Consider the following 22,300-nt stretch of genomic DNA (forward strand, 5'->3'; position numbering starts at 1 on the left):
CATGAAATCAAAAAATAAAATCGATAACAAAACGATAAACTAAAATCGATAGCCTCTTGTGTTTGGTTTTTCAAGATCTAAACAAAAAACATGAACTAGTTATGATGCGGAAACAAATAACTAGTTATACCTTTCTTTGTAGCTAAAGACCTCTTGATCTTCTATTGTATTCCTCTCCTCCTCTTGGACGTTGTATGGGCAACGATCTACCAAGATGGAATTCACTTGAACCACTTCTTCTCCTCCAAGACTCTCGAGCCACCAAGGGATGTCAAAATATGAAACTCCTTCTCTTCTTCTTATCCTCAAAATAGCCGGCCACCAAGATAGAGTCTTCTCCAATTCTTTCAAGTTTCGGCCACCAAGAAGAGATGAGTGCCAACCTTAGAAAGAAGAAAGGAAGAGAAGAGAGGATGGAGTGCCACCGGCCTAAGAAAGAGAAAAGAGAGGGAGGAAGGGGCCGGTCACACCAAGGAAAAGAGATGAGAGAATAGGGTTGTGTTACCTCATGAGGCACCCTCTCCTTCTCTTTTATAATCCTTGGTCAAGGCAAAAAAGGAAACTTTTATAATAAAAAATAAAACTTCCTTTTCTATCATGGTGTGGTCGGCCACAAGCTTATGCTCCAAGCAAGGAAAGATTTTAAACAAAATTAAAATCTCTCTTTTAAAAATTTCCTATTGTACATGGCAATAAAGAAAAGTTTTAAAATTAATCTCTCTCTTTTAAAACATGTAGACAACTACAAAAAGGAAAGATTAATTAAAACTTCTCCTTTAAATCATGGTTACAAAATAGGAAAGTTTTATAAAAATTAAAATCTCTCTTTTAAACATTATAGATAACTACAAATAAGGAAAGATTTTAACAAAAATTAAAATATCTCTTTAATCTTTTGTAGATAGCTATAAAAGGAAATATTTTAAAACTCTCTTTTAAATCCATGAGGATGGCTATAAAAGGAAATTGAAATATTTATTTTATCCATTGTAGATAACTACAAATAAGGAAAAAATTTGACAAAATAAAATCTCTCTTTTAGCCATTGTAGATAACTACAAATACGAAAAGATTTTAATAAACTTTTGTTTCAAAACAAAACTTCATTTTCCTTTTATTCTCCATGTGGTCGGCCCTTAGCTTGGGCACCAAGCTATGGCCGGCCACCTCTTGGCTTCCAAGCTCATGCTTGGTCGGCCCCTTGCACCAAGTAAGGATGTAGCCAGCCCATTACTAGGGTAAGAAGTGGACTTTGTGGATACAAGGTTTTATAGAGGCTACAATAGGGACCAAGAGGAGAAATTGATTTTGGTCTCCCGATGAGCTTGAGCTTCCTGTATTTGCCCCGAACACCCAACTCAAGTTCATCAATAATAACTCATACGACTAAAGATTTATTATTGAACTACCGCACCAATCCCAAATTACATTATGGGCTCCTTCTTATTATGAGTGCATTAATCTCCTTGTGTTTAAGATATAGAATGTCCACTAATTAAATGAGTTACTGACAACTCACTTAATTAATATCTAGCTCTAAGAGTAGTACCACTCAACTTCATTATCATGCCGGACTAGGTCCACCTGCAGGGTTTACATGACAATCCTTATGAGCTCCTCAAGGGGACATCATCAACCTAAATTACTAGGACACAGTTTCATTCTATAATCAATAACACACCATATAAATAATATTATTTCCTAACTTATCGGGTCTATTGATTTAACAAGTTAAATCACTCCCTTTGATAAATTAAAGAAATAAATATTAAATATACATGCTTGTTATTATATCATGATTAAGAGTACGCACTTCCATAATAATAGAGGTTTTATTCTTTTATATAGTCAGTATAAAAAGAAACTACCTCAAATGATCCTGCTCAATACACTGATAGTGTACTAGTGTAATTTTATAGTCTAGATAAACTAATATCAGATTACACTACAACCACTCCAATGGTTTATCCATTCCATCTTGGTTGTAAGCTACTATTTATAATTTATAAGGATCTGATAACATGATCTTCTGTGTGTCTCCTCACACCATCTTATCTATAATATAAATTAAATGGATAACTACACTTGGCATAAATGTAGACATTTGACCAATGTGATTCTTATTTTTTAATAAATGTTTATACAAAAAGCTAGGCTTTTAATATACATTCCAACATACGCAAGTGACCTACGTAATCTAGAAACGTAAACCCAAGGGAGGCCTTGTAACAGAAGATACTCTATTGAAAATTCGGACTCTCTAAATTACTTCTTCATTTGATAACATACTTAGTTACTGGCAGAGGAAGTACTCCGATATACCGTCCCGGGGTGGTATTCAGTAGTAATTTAGACCATCTTGCAAATAGGGGTGAGCATTCGGTTAATTCGGTTAATTTTATATTAATTTTGTATAAATTCTTTTTATTGTTATTTTAAACAAATTTAGTTAATTCGGTGTTAACTGAAATAAATAATTCGGTTAATTCAGTTTTAGTAAAACTTTGATTTGATTCCGTTAGTCAACACTAAATCGATTTTCGGTTAATTCGGTTAATTTATGGACCGAATTAACCGAATGCTCACCCCTACTTGCAAACATAGAAGTGGAGAACTAGGATTGGGTAAATTCATAGTACAACATTCATCATTACAATGAAACAAAAGGTCTAGAGCATCTTCTTAAATTAAGGGTTTCCTCAATTATCTTTCTTCTATTTTCATAGTTTTATTGATAATCTCAAATCAAACAATTATCGATTTTGTCTAACTAAATTTAAAGTATAAAACCATTAGAATTTGATCCTTAATTCTCGTGGGATCGACTTATATAAATTTTATTACTAGACAACGCCCGTGCACTTGCAAGATTACATCACTCGATAAGTTTTCCTCTTAGCCTTATGATATGGTGGAGTATCGGCGGATCTAAAGGGGACACTACCGACTCCTTTTGGAATGGTACTCCAAACATCAGACTTATTTTAACAAAAGTGATGACTTATAAGATTAATTGGGTCTAGATGCAGAAGCCCCCAAAATCGGGCTAGCCGGGAGAGGTGGAAGTATAGAAAATGGTTGGGTAGGAATGAGATTGGTCGACTATAAGGGCGAAGGTTGTTGGACCGGAAGTTGGCTGCTTGAGGGTTTAGTGGGGGTTAGGCCTAGTTTGCCTACATGCTGCTCCTCCGGGGTTGGTGTTGAAGTTTTTTCTCCAACGAATGGTGGGTTCATCGAGGGGACACTTAAGAGAGACTGAGCAAGGGGAGTTGTCGGTTGGCGTCTCTTGCGACAGATCCTGAAGGGCTCATCAGTTTTCATGGACTTCAGGAATACCCCCATAGGCACCATCGAAAGTTGGAGCGATGACATTTCCCCCGTGCCTGCTGTTGCATCACTACCTCTTGCCTTTGGTCAAGCTTGAAAGATAAAAACCCGCATCCAACTTCTCGGGATAATAGAAGTAGTAAAAAATACGAGTGATGGCAATGTGGTACAATCAGAAAGGAATGAAAACTCTGCATAGCAGTCGAATGGAATTTGAGACTAACTATTGGAGAGAAATATGGAAATATTGGGATATTTCAGAATAGAAATTGGGAATGGAAAAGCGAAGGCCTCCCAGAAACTAGTCCTTGAAGAAATTGATATAAACGATAGAAGGAAGATGGGGTCGATCAAGAGTGTTGGGGATTATTATGTGATAATCCTTGGGGATCTCGAAGGTGAATCGGAGCTAGTCTAGGTCCCCACCATTGATATCAGAAAGGGCGGAGGTATACCACAAAGTGGAATGTGCATGGGGATATTGAGGGCCACAGTTTGAAAAGAAAAATGGAAAGATCACATAGTGTTAGGGAAGAACATACAAATAGATAAAGATGAAACTCAAAGAAAAAATAACCGAATACTACGAACAATGAGTGCCGAAAAAGAAGAAGAAGAAGAACTCATGGGCTAAAATCCTAGGCCAACGGAGCTTATAAACCTAAAGGGTTTTGAGGCACAGTCGTTCGATCTCAAGGACAAAAAGGCGGGCTAATTACCGTAGTCATTCGATCAAGGAGCCAAAACCGCCAAAAGACTAACTATCAGTCATCTCTTCAATAATTAAAAATCAAGCATGAGTAGACCACGTGGCGGTATCGTAGGAAAGGGCATTTATGATGGATGTAACAAGCGAATCATCATCATGATACATCATCACACATCTCGCCGCACATTACCGTGCATTTATGATGCTTGACACGCCCCTATTCAAAATGGATGACATCAATGACAAGCTTAGCATAATGATGTTAGCCAGGGCAAGTGAGTAAATTAGAAAATTGAAACCTGTGGGGGTCTAGTCAATCAAAACCGGGCCTTCTTCAGCTAGACTAAAAGAGGAGACTTGTGATACGATGAATTATGAAAAACTCCCCGGGTGGGGTCCTAAGGTCAATGAGACAGAGTAGGTGGCAGTCAAAGTCCAAGGTACGTTAACCTGAGTAACCTGCCTGATGAACTCTCCCCACGACGATCGACTAGAGCTAATCAGACATCCCCAGGGACCCAGCTCCCCACTCAAATACTATCGGACCCAACTCCCCACTTAGCTACTTACAGGGCTCTGCATCCCATCACACTATGATCGGATAGTGCCAATTGGACACCCCAGGGGCTCAGCTCCCCAATCAGTACCATCGGGACCTATCTCCTTGCTCAGCTATTTACGGGACTCTCCTTCCCATCACACTCTGATTGGCTAATGTCGATCGGACACTCCAAGGGCCCAGCTCCCAATTCAGATACCATCAGGGCACAACTCTCCGTTCAACTATTTACGAGGCTCTACTCCTCATCCCACTCTGATCGGCTAATGCCAATCGAGCACCCCAGGGGCCAACTCCCATCTCCCCACTCAGATACCATCAGGGTCCAGCTCCCAACTAAACTACTTACGGAGCTCTACACCCCATCATACTCCAATCGGCTAATGTTAATTGGACACCCTAGGGGACATGCTCCCCACTCAGATACTATTAGGATCCAGCTCCCAACTAAACTACTTACGGGGCTCTACACCCCATCATACTCCAATCGGCTAATGTCAATTGGACACCCTAGGGGACCTGCTCCCTGTTGGAGGATCGATGGCCGGCTTGAAGGGGGGTTGGATAGCTAGGCCACCCCCAAATCGATTTCTTCTCTACACAAGGGTTAGTTCACAGCGGAACATACTAAAACTAAGGCAATGAAACAAAAACAAGAATGCAAACGCTAACACGCTCGATGTAACGTGGTTTGGAGATTGCTTGCTCCTACTCCACGACGTGTCCTTGAGGTGGATGAGCCCTTGATCCTTTGGTGGATCAGTCCCCGGCAATCTCTGGCTAAAGCTTCTCCTTCTCGGTGGAGCAAACCTCTCACAAAGTTCTCTTCCTCTTTACAAGATGAAACTTAGGGCTAGAAGGAAGAGAGTTGGCTTGGAAGCTTTGGGAAAGATTCAGAAGGTTTACAATGAGTATCAGTAACCTCCTCAATGCCCCAAAGCTCCCTTAAATAAGAGGAGAGAGTTGATCACAAATCAACTCAAACCCCGACACCAGTCGACTGGTCCAAGCACCAGTCGACTGGTGTGCCGTTGGACTCAGCCAACGGCTCTTTGCAGAACCCCAAATTCTACCAACGGCTATGTACCAGTCGACTGGTCTCAGGACCAGTCGACTGATGCTCGTAGCCGACAAGCACAGAACCATTCTGTGCATTCTGTGAATTGGGATCAGTCGACTGGTCCCAGTACATTCACTCCTCTCATCCTTTCCGGAGTCGCCTTTGAAGTCCTCTTCCTCGGCCTTCGTCCCTCAGATGCACCCGAGCCCGTGGCTCCTCTCCGTGCCATCCTTCACGCTGCCTTGAAGTCCACTTCCTTCGGCTCCACTCCATTGCTCCTCGTCCGCGCGGTCCCTCGGATGTCTTCCACACCATCCTTCACCGACTCAACGATCCGAGCCCTTGGATGAGCTTCCCGAACTTGGTCACACCAAGTCCTTATGTGTTCCACCAAGTCCTGCATGACTCAAACACATATCAAATACATATGAAAGTCTAACTTAAACTCTTTGACACACACATCAAAACCTAGGTCGATTGCACCAACAATCTCCCCCTTTTTGATGTGTGGCAATATGTTTAAGTTAGACACCAATAACAACTTTGAAAAGTACAGGCAATATGTAAATATGAAGCATAAAACCCAAGCTCCCCCTTAACACATGCTCTTAATCTTAATTTTCAAAGATTTGCACCCAAGTAGATTTCTAACTTAAACCTACCCATTTCTCCCCCTTTGACATCATCAAAAATATTGTACCAGATACGTACACATACTATGGTATCAGTTCCAACCAAATTTGAACCAAAAATTTGATTTTAAAGACCAACAGAATGCTGAAAGGCTGGTACCAGTCGACTGGTATCTGCACCAGTCGACTGGCACAAACTAAACATCAATTTCAGCCTACGGCAGCCAACTTCAGAAATCCATAAAAAATTCTAGAAAATTCGAAAAATCATGAAATTTTGAACACATATTTCTTATAATGTTCTTTAACTAAGAAAAATATGTTTTCATGAAAAGTCAACCTATTTTCAAAATTTTGACCAAGTTTCAAAAATATCGAAAATATGCAAGTGTGTATCAATTTCAAGCTCAGTTTTGCACTTATATGTTTCAATATAGTTACATCACAGTAAATAAAACATAGAAATGTTTTCAAAACATTTAAAATATCCAACTATGATCTATGGGCAAGATGTCCATTAATTAAACATTTGCTTTCCCCATAGTTGGTCTATGATCACTAAAAATTTGATACAAATCATAACTCATCAAAATGTCATAAGCATAAGTGAATTATTAGTATCATTCTAATATCTCACATTTATGGTTGAAAAATCATGCAAATCATTGTGAGATAAAGGTAACCTTTACTTAGTCCTCTTGATCATGAATCACTATCAAGGCTAAGTCCTCCCCCTTAAGGTCTCAAGTCAACCATTTTTCAAAAATTTAAGTTATGATTTCATTGGTTGACTAAACCCAAAATCCCCTAACCCTTAAGGATTGATTTTGGCACCCAATAGAAATTCTTTCTAATCGGGTTAACCAAATATTCCTTGGGGATTCATTTTCTATCTATGGTCTTTGTCTTTGATTTCCCCCTAGCAAGTAGACAATGATAAGTCTTTTCATTATTGGGTTCATTGTATCCTAGCCCATTTTTCTTAAAACTTGCCCTTTGGCTCCCAATAATCATGTTTAAGGTATTTGAGCCAATTTCAAATTTTCGAAGGGCTATGGTGAGGTATTCTACCTTTTCCCTTAATTTCCTATTTTCCTCTTCTAAACATGAATCATTTGAACTTGTAGAGGAAGCATGCAAATCATTATCCCTAATAGGCATGGATTCTAATTTTTCTTTAAGCATGCAAATGTCATTTTTCAAAGATTTGTTCTTTCTTTTTGCCTTAAACAAATCATCATTTGTGCTTGAAATAATTTTAATTAAAATATGGGGAGGAAGATTATGTACCTCACTTACCGAGAAGTCCGAATCCGAAGTTTGACCTCCCCCTTCACTTGAGCTCCCCTCTTCATCTTCACTTGAGCTCCTTCCTTCTTCTTGTTCGGATGAGGTGGAGGCTACATCATCAATCCCCATGAGAGCAAAATTGACTATGTGATGCTCTTCTTCCTCCGATGATGATGAAGGATTATCCCATGTTGCTTTTAGGTTTTGAGCCTTCTTCCCCTTTTCTTTTGTCTTCTCCTTCTTCTTCTTCTTCCCTTCCTTCTTTTTCAAGAGAGGACAATCATCTCTTATGTGTCCTTCTCCTTGGCAATTGTAGCAAATTATCTTCCTTGTCCTACTTTTGCTTCTTGAGCTTTTCTTAGCATGAGATTTGTTAGATGAAAAATTTCTAAAAGCTCTTCTCATTTTCCTTACCATATACGCCTCTTGGTCACTATCCATTGAGGCACTTGACTCCTCAGAATCGGAAGATGATGGAGATGGAGCTTTCTTCTTCCCCTTTCCCTTGTTTGCCACAAGGGCTACTCCTCTTGATCTATGAGCTTCTCCATCCAATCCCTCAACTCTTGTTTCATGAAGCTCCATTATTGAGAAGAGTTCATCTAGAGAGGATTTCTCTAGGTCCTTTGATATGTAGTATGAATCTATAATGGAGCTCCAAGTTGTGGTTCTTGGGAAAGCATTTAGGGCTTTTGTCATCATGTCTCGATTTGAGAGTGTCTCACATACACTTGTTAGTCCATTAATAATTTCTTTAATTCTAGAATGTAAAGTTGATACCTTTTCTCCTTTCTCAAGCTTGATATTGTTGAGTTGAGTTCGAAGGAGGTCTCTTCTTGCCAATTTTGCTTCTGATGTCCCTTCATGAAGCTCCACTAGCTTTTCCCATAACTCCTTGGCGCTTGAGTAGGTTCCAACCCTTGTTATTTCTTGTTGGGGAAGAACATTGTGTAGATGATGGATTGCCTTGGCATTTGCTAGATGCTCTTCTTTTTGCCTTTTGGTCCATCTTGTTATGTCGATTGCCTCATTGTGTTCATCCTTGGGCTCTTCAAAACCATTTCTCATGATTAGCAATATGTCAAAATCGGTATTGAAAAATACTTCCATTCTTTTCTTCCACCAAGAGAAGTCTCCTTCGAATTTGGGTGGATGAATGTTTGAGCCGGCCATTTGATGATGTTGTTCTTCTCGGCGATTAGTCCGTTGAAGAGCTTCCTCGCTCTGATACCAATTGTTGGAGGATCGATGGCCGGCTTGAAGGGAGGTTGGATAGCTAGGCCACCCCCAAATCGATTTCTTCTCTACACAAGGGTTAGTTCACAGTGGAATATACTAAAACTAAGGCAATGAAACAAAAACAAGAATGCAAACGCTAACACGCTCGATGTAACGTGGTTCGGAGATTGCTTGCTCCTACTCCACGACGTGTCCTTGAGGTGGACGAGCCCTTGATCCTTTGGTGGATCAGTCCCCGGCAATCTCCGGCTAAAGCTTCTCCTTCTCGGTGGAGCAAACCTCTCACAAAGTTCTCTTCCTCTTTACAAGATGAAACTTAGGGCTAGAAGGAAGAGAGTTGGCTTGGAAGCTTTGGGAAAGATTCAGAAGGTTTACAATGAGTATCAGTAACCTCCTCAATGCCCCAAAGCTCCCCTTAAATAAGAGGAGAGAGTTGATCACAAATCAACTCAAACCCTGACACCAGTCGACTGGTCCAAGCACCAGTCGACTGGTGTGCCGTTGGACTCAGCCAACGGCTCTTTGCAGAACCCCAAATTCTGCCAACGGCTATGTACCAGTCGACTGGTCTCAGGACCAGTCGACTGATGCTCGTAGCCGACAAGCACAGAACCATTCTGTGCATTCTGTGAATTGGGATCAGTCGACTGGTCCCATTACCAGTCGACTGGTCCCAGTACATTCACTCCTCTCATCCTTTCCAGAGTCGCCTTTGAAGTCCTCTTCCTCGGCCTTCGTCCCTCAGATGCACCCGAGCCCGTGGCTCCTCTCCGTGCCATCCTTCACGCTGCCTTGAAGTCCACTTCCTTCGGCTCCACTCCATTGCTCCTCGTCCGCGCGGTCCCTCGGATGTCTTCCACACCATCCTTCACCGACTCAACGATCCGAGCCCTTGGATGAGCTTCCCGAACTTGGTCACACCAAGTCCTTATGTGTTCCACCAAGTCCTGCATGACTCAAACACATATCAAATACATATGAAAGCCTAACTTAAACTCTTTGACACACACATCAAAACCTAGGTCGATTGCACCAACACTCCCCACTCAGATACTATTAGGATCCAGCTCCTCATTCATCTACTTACGGGGCTCTGCTTCTCATCCCACTATGATCGACTAATGTCAATCATACCCTCCAGGGGCCTAGCTCCCCACTCCCTGCTCAAATACCATTTGGGCCTAGCTCCCTGCTCAGCTACTTATGGGGATCTGCTCCCTATCACACTTCAATCGGCTAATGTCAATCGGACACCTCAGGGGCTCAGCTCCCCAATCAGATACCATCAGAGCCTAGATCCCCATTCAGCTACTTATAGTGCTCTATCCTTCATCCCACTCTGATTGGATATGCCGATAAGACAACCTAAGGGCCTAGCTCCCAGCTCCCCACTCAGATACTATCAGGGTCCAGCTCCCTATTCAGCTATTTTTAGGAGTCTGCTCCCCATCACACTTTGATTAGCTAATATCGATCAGATATCCCAAGGGTTAGCTCCCCACTCAAATTCCATTGTGGCACATCTCCCTACTCAGCTACTTATGGAGCTATGCTCCCCATCAAACTTTGATAGGGTAATGCAGATCTGATACCCTCGGGTTCAGCTCCCCACTTAGATACCATTGAGGTCCAACTCCCCGCTCAGCTACTTGCAAGGTTGTTTTCCTCATCACACTCTGATTAGCTAATGTCGATTGGACACCTTAAGAGCCCAGCTCCCCACTCAGATACCATCAAGGTCTAGCTTGCCATTCAGTTACTTATGGGGCTAAGTTCCCCATCACACTCCGATCGACTAATGTTGATCAAACATCCTAGGGTCTGGCTCCCCATTGCTTATGAGCCCAGTCACCCGCAGTCAGAAACTAGGTTGTTTATCCATAGTCCATCTCCCTACTAATAGGATAGATGACCAGTAGCCCATTAGGCTTCTTGGCCCATGGACTCATTTCGTAATTAATATTTCATGTGGATTAGTCATAAATCAAGGAGATAATATATGACTATTTTGATATGATAATAAATGATGATTACATAGTAATAATATGATGTCTCATTAAATATAAAAATTATAGAGACATTATAAAAATGATCTCTCCTCCCTGTACAGATAAAGTTCACTATTCTTCTAGTTTTTTCCTTTCGAATTTTAACTTACTGTCAAAATAGTCATGCCAATAATTCCTGACCTGTTTACGGAAGATTTTCTTTATCCTTCTACTTATGCTCGTAGACATTTCCAATTCAAAGTATTCTTTCAGTCAACCTCCAAATCAGCCAGTTGATACATTCGTGTTCATCGCTTCTAAGACGGGAACAGACATCTTCCACCATGATCGTGTTTTCTTCACTGCTCTACTCTGTTTATATTGGGAGCAAAGGAAGCGCTTTAATTTCTCGACCATTCACTCTGATTCCATCGAGTGGAGGCCCGCGCAAGCCGTTTCGATTCCTGAGAATCTGATCTGAGCATTCATCCATGCACCATCGCCTCTCCTCTTGCAAGATACGCCTACACACATTGCATGCGATCCGAGGCATGCAACCCCGAGAGTCTCGCACTTCCTCTGCTTTCTCTTCTAATCTTCCACGCCTTCTCCCTCTCTTTCTCTTCGAGCATCAAGAAACAGAAACGAAATTGAATCAATTATCAGTACTCGTTATAATTCTACTGCTGCTTCGTCTAATTGCTATCGTTTCTGGAGACGTACAATGCAAAGAATATGTACGTATTCTTCCTAACACTAGGATTTCCTCCTCTTTCGAATGCATGTATATATGTATGTATAGAAGCTGAGACGCACAGAAGGAGCAGTAAGGTGATTTGATGGATCCGGCAAAAGGAGATGCAAAGAGTGAAGAGGAGGAGCATCTAATAAAATCTCCTTCCGAGAAAGAACGCAAGGCCAACGAGCGAATCTCACCTTCAACCAGCTCCGACGATGATGACGACGGCTACTCGCCGGAGGACCTGTTCCAGCTGGACATCAACAAGTCCCCCGCAGCCAATGGCCAAGAGCGACGATTGCAGAGTGGCGCACAAACAAATAATTTCTCGAGCCTGATCATAGATGACGACGCAGTCACAACTCCTGATCGACCACGGAGCCAGACAGACGCCCCTGATCCGGAAAGAATCGCCTCCTCCATTTTCATAGGGACCAGTTCGAACTCTCCGGCACAGTGGAGCGCGGCCTCCAATGAATCCTTGTTCAGCATCCAAGGAGGCAACTCCAGCTTTTCCAAAGACCACGCCTCATTGTCGGGCAGGTCCGGCGGGCTGAGCCCCAGCCCTCCGAGCCCGCAACCGCATCCTAGTTTGGGCTCCATTAATGTTGCAACCTTCGAAGCTCGTCGAGAGGAGCTGGAGGAGGCGGCCAACGCCAAGGCCATCAAGGATGCGGTGCTGCAGGCACGTTCGGAGGGACAACGACATTCTGAGGAGCAACGACGCCGATCATCCGATGGCAGCGCAAAGAGTTTCCAATCGTTCGCGTTCCCAATGTACCGTATCTACCACCTGCATTGGTTTGTGAAATCGATCGTCGGACTAAAATGTGAATCGCTGAATGTGAAAACAGATTGACAGGCGAAGGAAGAAACAGCTCGGCCAAGGCAGAATCTGCGCAGCCGCTTCGACCGGCCAACAAGCCACAGCAGCAACCTCAACCAGAGACTCAACTCCCAAAATCTTCTTCTGCTGCTTCTCCTCCTGCTGCTGCTTCTCCTTCTCCTCCTCCTCCTCCTCCTGCTTCTGCGCCAAAGAGCAAGTGGCTTGCATGCTGCCGCTGCCCTTCCTTCTGCTGAGTGGATGTTTAGGCTACTCCAATTTTGCTTCTTCAAAATGTCTTCCAAGAGGATTTTGAATAGGTTTTCGTGAGGATGAGTGGAAATGGTGGTTTTACAAACGAGTTCTAACCAAAAAGAAATTAACAAAGTTTGTTTATGTAGAAAATCTTATCAATTACACAATCTTATAGACTTATATTAGCCCTTATTAACCGTCCATGATTTACCTCCTCCGTGTTAGTCCTGAAACAGATTGGCGGGAGCATTGGGGCCAAGCGTATTTGCCTTTCTGGCACAATAATCAGCCCCTATGAATTGACATAGTTGATACTGGCATAAGTGATTATTTTAATAGTTTTGGGATCAATTTTAAGCGGATGTAAAATATTAGTGTGTGCATTTATATGTCCAAACATTCTTTATATATTTTATAGATAATTATTTTATAAAAATAAGTATTTCTTGTTAATCATTTACTTTTATGTGCGTATATGATTAATGATAAAATTTCATGTATTAATCAGTATATTAATCTGAAAATAATCCTTGATCGAATAGATATCTAAAGAGGACATGAATATTTAGATCAATCCTAAGTATGACTAGGTCGAGATAGACCGAGGGATGAATATCCAAATTGTACTTGGAAGTGCATTGAATTTAGAGGGACATTGGACATGACCTGTTTAAGAGGAAACCACATATTAAACATCATTATTTATTCCTCTTATAAACAAGTGTAACTGATCTTTTGACTTGAGACATTCATTTATTTTATGTGTAGAGTTATATACTTTGACGCCGTTAAAAATAATTTTTAAACGGATTATAATTAATACGATAGTTGGGTGTATGACAAAGTGTAAAAAGAATAGTATTGAGTCAATAAAGGATTCATCGTTCTTTTAAATTAAGAGTTAACATCCTGACCATTTAATAAAGATATTAGTAACTTAAAATCCATGGTCATGAGAAGAAAGATTTTATCATTCAAGAGAACCTATTATATTTTAGAAATCAAGTAAAATAATTAATTTGATAATGATGTATAATATACCAAATTAATTGGGATGTAAATTAGATGAAGATATTGAATTACATAGTAATTGGTTCATGGTGGTTTATAGTTTAAGATTAATATTATTTTTATCACGTTGGATGATTAAAAATTATTACTAGACACTTATCTTCGTCTGTGTATAGATTTAAGTTGTCTTCGTGTATAAAACCTAGAAATAAATTTACTTTTTGTTTTAATAAAATTATAGCTGCTTTGCACCCACTAACATGGAATAGAGACGGAATGAAGTGTAGCCATTTTTATGACATGTTAATTAACAATGTTATGATATTCATCAGAGCTAGAATTTTCAAAGGAGAGGTTCACTTCTCTAGATAATTAGTGATTTTCCTCAGGGTATATTGTTTAATTAGAGAACAATCTTACATATGTTGTTAAAGAGAAACTAAGGTGTTTTATTTTGTTTATAATAATATATAATTTATAAACAAAATCTATTAGATGTGTTCTTTTCAAATAAAATGTTAAAAATAAATAATATTAATGTGATTCAGAAATCCAAGATATTAAATAAATAAGACAAAGGAAAAACTAATACAAATAAGCACAACTTGAACACAATAAATTTATGGTGATTCATAATTCCATGTTATTATATCTAAGATTATGTTACATCTAATGTAACACCCCAAGCAAAATCACTAATCTTCTCCTTTAATTAATGAAAGCTCCTGTGCAATATTGTAATGGAGGTGTGATAGCTATAAAATCAGATGGAAATGTCTTTTTGAGATGACATTGTAGATTTGTGAAGGCTTTGCGACAATTTGAAATGTTGTTATAGACCCTAAGGGTTTTGATCTTACAGTTATAGTACCTGCAATAATGTTAAAATGGTTTTAAGTAAAGTCATAGATGTTATAAACATTCCTTATTTATTGGAGGATCTCTAAATAGTATAAGCAATGTATGCATTGTGTAGATATTTAATCGACATATGTGAAGAGCTTAAATCCATTTGGAGGGTTGCTGAGGTGAGCAAATTATCTTTTATCATATTAAATCCATTTGTAGAAATTTCCTCTGGGTGGTATGATAATTAAGACATAGTGTACATCACATTAGGTCAAAGGATCTAAACCCCATGCCTTGGCAACTATACTAATGGCTAGTAGTCACCTATGATTTACCTCCTTCGTGTTAGTTTAGGGATAAGTTGGTAGGGGTACTGGCTGAGCGAATCGCCTTTTACTATATTAAATGTATTTGGAGAACATTTTCAATGTAATAATATTATCTTTTTAATCAAAACATGGTAGTGAATTAAGCATATATGGCCTCTCAATGCGAATTGATGTTATGAATTCTACTATACATTTGATTAAAGTGAGAGTTATATAATGGTCTATTTAAACTATGAATTGTCCATGTTAGATGATTTGGGTAATGTAGAATTTGTACTACCTATGTGTATGATGTATCGCTAATACTTTTAGTGTAGCAATGTTAAGACTAAGACTTTTGACAAGTCTCCTAATCTATTCTTTTAGTTTGTGAACAAGTGATGTGTACTTGGGAATTATAAGAGCGTGCTACTAAAATTTTAACTTCCTTACACAGAGTAAGACGCATAGAGAGGTATAAATTCACGATGCCCACATAGTAAAAGGAACTCACCTAGCCTTACATCATGTCAATTAAAATAGGTGTATGTATTTTACCTAACTTCTATTTCTTCTAAATGACACCACTTTTGTTCTAAAATATTGTATCAAATGGAGCAATGAAATTGGATATTCCAAAGTATATCTACAATTGGAAGCGAAACCATGAATTTGAAATAAGAATTGGACTATTCCTCACTTTGCCTACTCATAGACACATTGAGTCAATGGAGATGAGATCAGGAGTACTTGTTCAAGGTAGAAAAACTTCAAATATCAAGATAAGAGACACTGACAAATTTTTCACCTATGCTAAAGAGTTTTGTAGCTTTGTATATACTAATTGGACATGTCATAGCAAGTCATTAATTATGCATTTTTCTATTCATTTGTTTCATGACAAATCTTCTTCTAATAAAACTTTGTTTGAATTTAGACAACTATAAGTATTGTGCATGGGGCATTTCTTCATTATCAATCTCAATATAAAACCGCTAGCTAGAATGTCCCCAATCATATATACTAAACCAAATGAGTCTATTGTAAGGTCTTCATGCTTCGATATAGTAAGAAAGTTATGGCTCAATTTTTACCATCAATTCCTACTTTAGACCATTTAAAAAATTAAACAAATCTTGAGCTCTTTATTCAAAGGATGAAGAGAACAAGATATGTCTTCAATATTATTAAGTGGATTAGGAATGAAGTAGATTGTCTAAGAATTTTCCATCCATAATAACATTTGGTGAAGTAGTAGGTAGTGATAAAATTTCAAATTTTGATAAATTACACAATTGGATCAAATGAAGTATCTTTTGGGAGTCCAATATTGTCACACCTTGCTGATTTAACACAATTTATACATTATGCATATTGAAATATATGTTCATAAACGAAAGAACTAAAGACTGATGCAAATCGAAAACTAATCTCCCATCGTACTATATATCACCATCAAGAGCTAGCGTTAGTAGAGGTTAATATATAGGAAGACAATGAAGCCCTATATTGCATATGCACTAACAAGGTCAGCCCTATATTGCATATGCACTAACAAGGTCATGGAAAAAGTTGTTTAAGTGAGTGGGTTTCACAAATGGAATTTTTAGATGGCTATGCATTTAAGCTATCTTAGAATGGTAATGCTTCAAAGAGTAAATTCAGGGGTTGAAAAGTTATGATTGTCACTGAACCCGTCTGGAAGTTGAGTCGGATGGAGGCGGTCGCGGTGTCTCCGGTGTTGACGGAAAGTCGTTGGGCCTCTTGGATGATCTGGCAATCCGCCGAAAAAGCTTCCACAGGCGGCTAACGAGGGGGATGACGAAGTTGCTGATCCTGCGCACACTCAGACGAGCCCCCGAGTCGTTAGAGACCAGAAACCAGGGAAAAAGTCCCTGGGTCAGGCCCTCCGACGCTTAAGTCAGGTACTTTTTTTCCAGAAACACAGAGAAAGGACGAAAAATAAAGACGAGGGGGATTTGGCAATCCGTCGAAAAAGCTTCCACGGGCGGCTGACGACGAAGTTGCTGATCCTATGCACACTCAGACGAGCCCCTGAGTCGTTAGAGACCAGAAACCAGGGAAAAAGTCCCCGGATCAGGCCCTCCAACGCTTAAGTCAGGTATTTTTTCTCCAGAAACATAGAGAAAGGACGAAAAGTAAAGACGAGTAAGAAATAACGAGTGTGCGTACCTGCGTAAGGGACAAAGCATCCCTTTTTATATGACAACGAATGCTTCTGGAATCTGACAGGTGTCAGGGAATGTCGGATGTTAGGCTTTGTCTAGCGGTGGATAACATGTGACCCCTTCCTATAGGTCTAGGAAGGAATCGGAGTACTGTGAGCACCCGACCACTGGCATATTCTCGAGCACTCGCCCACTGGCATATTCTCTGACAGACAATGATTGTTCCCTGGCAGGTGGTTACGATTCCCTGACATATTTGTCGTGTAGCGGCCGACCTCCTTGTTCCATTGCTCCTGTATTGGCTCCCCATACTTGTTGATCCCGACCTGTGGACGCATACCCGTAGCTATCCTGTGTTTACTGCCTCCCTCATCTGAACCTACATATGCTTGTCGCATATGTTTTCCCCGCTCTGTTAACCCTAGCCCGGGTCCTCGTAGTTCGGGTCGCTAGTCCTGATCTGTAGAAGTCCACCTATTCTTCCCGACCTACCATACGCCGGGGGTCCCGATTTGTATCCTTTTCCATGTATCCGGTGCCGCAAGACTATAAGTCTCGACCTGCATCCTTGGTTGGCACTATCCTGACCTGTATGCTTTTCCATGTATTCGGTGTCACAAGGCTATAAGTCCCAACTTGCATCCTTGGTTGGCACGATCCCGACCTATATGCTTTTCTATGTATCCGGTGACGCAAGGCTATAAGTCCCAACCCGCATCCTTGGTTGGCACGATCCTGACCTGTATACTTTTCCATGTATCCGGTGTCGCAAGGCTATAAGTCCCGACCTGCATCCTTGGTTGGCACAATCCTGACCTATACGCTTTTCCATGTATCCGGTGTCGTAAGGCTATAAGTCCCGACTTGCATCCTTGGTTGGCACAATCTCGACCTGTACGCTTTTCCATGTATCCGGTGCTGCAAGGCTATAAGTCCCGACATGCATCCTTGGTTGGCACAATCCCTACCTGTATCCTTGGTTGGCAAAATCTCGACCTGTATCCTTGGTTGGCACAATCCCGACCTGTAGTTGGGTCCTTACTCGACACAGGCCCAGTCTTAAGACCTTATTCGTGCCACCCAACCCATCTGGCTACGGGGCCCCCTGACCTATACGTAAGCCGGATCCTTGACCTCCGCGTAGGCCCGTCTTTTGACCCTCACGTAGGCATAACTTATGACCTCCATGTAAGCGTGCCTTCTGACCGCCACATATGCTTGACTTCTGACCGTCATGTAAGCTTGACTTTTAACCGTCATGTAAACTTGACTTTTGACTGTCATGCAAGCTTGACTTTTGACCATCCTGTAGTCTTAACTTCTTACCATATCATCTTACCGATCTCACGATCATGCGCCGTATCAGTCACATACTAGCATTTAAAGATATGTTGTCTAAGTTGATTTGGGAGGCAATAATTGAGTTTACTGCATTCTTTTATAGTCACTATACATGTGTTGTGGTAGACAAAATGGAGGATCTAGAGAAAAATATCAGCATACTTTTTTATAGGGAAGTCTATTGTGACTCTTGGCCGTAAATCATACTTTTTACGATACTTTGTTGTTTTCCAAGGCAGCGTAGAGTATATTATAAGGAACCTCAATGTTATCCTCTTAGGTTTCTTCCATGTGGTGGCTTGCATATCATATTGAACAATTCATCTTTCACTCTCTTGGTCTTGCCTTCGGTTGTGGGGAACAGTCGGCAAGTTGTTTGGCTACCCCCCTGCCAACTTTGAATCTGTTATTTTGTGTAATGGTTGGGCATCATTAGGCAAGTGTCAATGGGACGAGATTATACAATTAGTAGCTTGACTTGGGTGAGAGGGTGTGCAGAACTACCTTACGGGTGATGTTGGAGGTGGTTCTATTTGCCATATACAATTATGTGCAAGCCAGCATTGATAAGTTTTAGGAGATCAGTAGGTTAAAGATCTGCTTCGAATGTTCAAAATATTATAAACTAGGTGTTTGAATACAAATAATATGTTGTCGGAGATTTTTATAAGGGACTTAGTTGAATTTAAAAATTAGACAGAATTTAAATTCAACTTACAGTTGAGCTGACCTGAGCAGATGATCTCAAGCTGCTAGCAGGGGTTGATTTTTATCCAAGTGTCAACCTCAGAGTGACTGAGTGAGCAGAGCGTCCGATCAAAGAGGTCGGTTAGAAGAGGTAGATAGGCTTAACAAAAGAGGTCGGTCGGACTAGGCAGACAAACCGAGCAAGAGAGGTCATCGGGTCGAGCAGACAGACCGGGCAGCAGAGGTCGGCCGGGTCGAGCAGACAGACTGATCGACAGATCAAAGAGACAGATCGGACGAGGCGATCCCTAACAAGAGAGATCGGTCGGACGAGACAAACAGACCGAGCAAAGATCCCGAGCGGGCAGAGAAGTCTGTCGGTCGGATAAAGAGACCGACCGGACGAGCTGACCGAGGCTTGCGAGTCGTAGTTTCCTTGAAACAGATTCGCCCATCTCCGACTGTGTTTCGAGACTTACAAAGGTCGTCTGTTTCCCAAGATACAACGACCGACCGTGAATCCGACCAAGCACTGATGATCACGATGAGCTGAGTGGTATCCGAACGCTACAACAGACACTCCACCGAGCAGGAGTTGCACGACAGAGGAGGAGAAAGAAGAAATCTCGTGAGGAGGCGGTTTCTATAGAAAAATTAACACCTCATGATACAATATGGGAAAATTAACAAAGATGCTAATATGATTAATAACATCTCATGCTACAACAAAGAAACCTCGTCAATCCATAGAAAAATTATACCTCTTCTCAAAAATAAAAAAAATAAAAAAAAAAGGACCGATTAGATTCCAATCACAGGCACGCTAATCACGCAGAGCCAACAGATGAAACAGGCCCGCAGATTCCATATATCAACCCCCCACGGCAGTTAGAATCTGCATTAAATCTCCTCCCAAATTTAAGTCACTCATGTTGACTTTGAAAACGAAATTTAAAGTTACGCGCAGAAATAAAGTAGTGCTGTGCCACTTTCCGGACTCCCGTGGCCATTTCATTAATAATCACAAGATGAAGTTGAAGTGTGAGGTCCAATTGGGTTCGAGGAATTCACGCTTTTGACTTATCCTTTTAAGTTTTTTATATGATAATTTAGTACTGATGAATTGCATCTGCGAGTGGAGGTGGATGACAATTAGGCAGAGACAACCGACCTGACACAATAATCAAAAGCTAAGTGGAGTTCATCTTGTGATCCTGCAGACTTGTCAGCAACTATATGGCCATCCACCACAATTATCAATATTTATATACTTGGTTTACAGGTGAAGCCCAGCTCAGATTAATATTTTTGGAAGAACAGAACAAAAATATCATAAAAATAGAGCTATTTGATGCTTAAAATAAGGAGCTATTTTCTTGAACAAGTAGCTGAGCACATGCTGAGGAAGGCTTTTGTGCTTCCCCATCATTCTACTTTTATTGTATACTGTATAGAATTTGCAATCTGTCTTCCTCCATTGCGAGCTTCGATTAGTTGATTCGAGAGAAGAGTGGAGATGAGGAAGCTCTGGCTGCCGCTGCTGGTGGTGGTAATGGCGTGGATGGTAGCTGGGAATGGAGAGGCTCGCCTGAGGCCCGACTTCTACGGCTCTGCGTGCTCCAATGTGGAGGGAATCGTTAGGCAAGCCGTTCGGAGGAAGTTGAACCAGACGGTGGTGACGATTCCGGCGACTCTGCGCCTCTTCTTCCATGACTGCTTTGTTCAGGTAAGATCGCGTCTTGTTCGCGGGTTGGATTTGCCTAAAATCTCGCTAAGATCGGTTGGGGGATTGGTTGCAGGGATGCGACGCGTCGGTGATGATCGCGTCGGCGCGAGACGACGCGGAGAAGGACGCGTCGGACAACCTCTCGCTCGCCGGCGACGGATTTGACACCGTGATCAAGGCCAAGCAGGCGGTGGAGGCACAATGCCCCGGCGTGGTTTCCTGCGCCGATATCCTCGCCATTGCCGCCAGAGATGTCGTCGTGCTTGTGAGTCGAACTCTTCTCGAACGGTGAAATAGAATTACTTGAGAACGTTTTCTGTGGTGAAATTGATGGTCGTTGATGGATCGATCCTAGTCCGGCGGCCCAAACTTCACGGTGGAGCTCGGGCGGCGCGACGGCCGCATCTCGCGAGCCGCACTCGTCGCCGGCCGCCTACCGGGCCCTGACTTCGACCTCGACCGCCTCGTCTCCCTCTTCCGGCTCAACAACCTCACGGCGAGGGACATGATCGCCCTCTCGGGAGCACACACGGTGGGCTTCTCCCACTGCAGCCGCTTCGCCAGCCGCCTTTATTCCTTCAACTCCACCACCGCCGTCGACCCCTCCCTCAACGCCGCCTACGCCCGGGCCCTCATGCGCGCTTGCCCCCGCGACGTCGACCCCACCATCGCCGTCAACATGGACCTCTACACCCCCATCACCTTCGACAACGTCTACTACAAGAACCTGCTCGACGGCGAAGGCCTCTTCACCTCCGATGAGGTGCTGTTCACGGACCGCCGGTCCAGGCCGACGGTGGAGCGGTTCGCGTCGGATCAGGCGGCGTTCTTCCGTGCCTTCTCGGCGGCCATGGTCAGGCTGGGGAGGCTGGGAGTGAAAACAGGTGGGCAGGGAGAGATCAGAAGAGACTGCACTGCCCTCAACAGCTGAAGTAATGTAAGAATGAGAATCGGAGCAGCTTGTCAATACAAAATTTGAATTTTTGAGTACGTCTGTAATCTATCGATCACCTGGCCAACAACGTAACTAGAGAGAATAAAATATGATCATATTGTTGCTTGTTATACAAAAGTTGTGAATTTGATTCCAATACGATGGCGACTGATTAGCGTCTCCAATATTTAATTTGACAACTCCTACTCGAAAGCCTGTGTTTTTGTGTGTGTGTGTTTAATAGCTGTGTATTGGCTTTTTGGCATTTGTTCTTGTTCTTCTTCACTTCAGGTGAGGAAGAAACATAGTGATGAATGATTGATAGTGCTAGGTTGGCCTTTGTGTTACATTGTGGGTGCCCATAGGCTTTTCTTCTTCAGATGTTGATTATCATCAAGTTGCTCTCACTCAATCGTATGTACTTTTTCTTCTCCTTTCCTTTAATAGGTTGAAAATTAGCTTAGCAAAATGATCAAATCTGTATGAAATAAGTGACAAGCTCAAAGGGAAGTATGGTGCACGAAGTTTCGGTCAATAAGATTACGGAGAATCATCGGACCATATTAAATTTATTGTACACGGTCTTCACAGTTGCGTCAAGACTCCATTTTAATTAACAAGCTCAACATTATTC

The 22,300-nt window shown here is 41.6% G+C and overlaps 2 protein-coding genes across 2 annotated transcripts; both read left to right on the top strand.

Moving 5' to 3' along the window:
- Positions 1 to 11,643: 11,643 nt before the first annotated feature.
- LOC122050625 (actin cytoskeleton-regulatory complex protein pan1-like) lies at positions 11,644 to 12,623 on the top strand. Its single transcript, XM_042611517.1, has 2 exons — positions 11,644 to 12,325; positions 12,406 to 12,623. Exons 1-2 carry the CDS (start codon positions 11,644 to 11,646, stop codon positions 12,621 to 12,623), a joined length of 900 nt encoding a protein of 299 aa, XP_042467451.1.
- Positions 12,624 to 20,324: 7,701 nt separating this feature from the next.
- On the top strand, positions 20,325 to 21,759 carry LOC122052384 (peroxidase 51-like). Its single transcript, XM_042613880.1, has 3 exons — positions 20,325 to 20,732; positions 20,806 to 20,997; positions 21,088 to 21,759. The coding sequence occupies exons 1-3, from the start codon at positions 20,523 to 20,525 to the stop codon at positions 21,661 to 21,663; spliced, it is 978 nt and encodes a 325-aa protein (XP_042469814.1). The 5' UTR covers positions 20,325 to 20,522; the 3' UTR covers positions 21,664 to 21,759.
- The last annotated feature ends 541 nt before the right edge of the window (positions 21,760 to 22,300 follow it).

This window comes from Zingiber officinale, chromosome 3A, assembly GCF_018446385.1.
Source record: "Zingiber officinale cultivar Zhangliang chromosome 3A, Zo_v1.1, whole genome shotgun sequence".
Taxonomy (NCBI): domain Eukaryota; kingdom Viridiplantae; phylum Streptophyta; class Magnoliopsida; order Zingiberales; family Zingiberaceae; genus Zingiber; species Zingiber officinale.

Coding starts and splice junctions, on each gene's coding strand:
- LOC122050625 (XM_042611517.1), top strand. CDS start 11,644: ATGGATCCGGCAAAAGGAGATGCAAAGAGTGAAGAGGAGGAGCATCTA. Junction 12,326..12,405: donor GTTCGCGTTCCCAATGTACC/GTATCTACCACC, acceptor ACAGATTGACAG/GCGAAGGAAGAAACAGCTCG.
- LOC122052384 (XM_042613880.1), top strand. CDS start 20,523: ATGAGGAAGCTCTGGCTGCCGCTGCTGGTGGTGGTAATGGCGTGGATG. Junction 20,733..20,805: donor TCCATGACTGCTTTGTTCAG/GTAAGATCGCGT, acceptor GATTGGTTGCAG/GGATGCGACGCGTCGGTGAT. Junction 20,998..21,087: donor CCAGAGATGTCGTCGTGCTT/GTGAGTCGAACT, acceptor GATCGATCCTAG/TCCGGCGGCCCAAACTTCAC.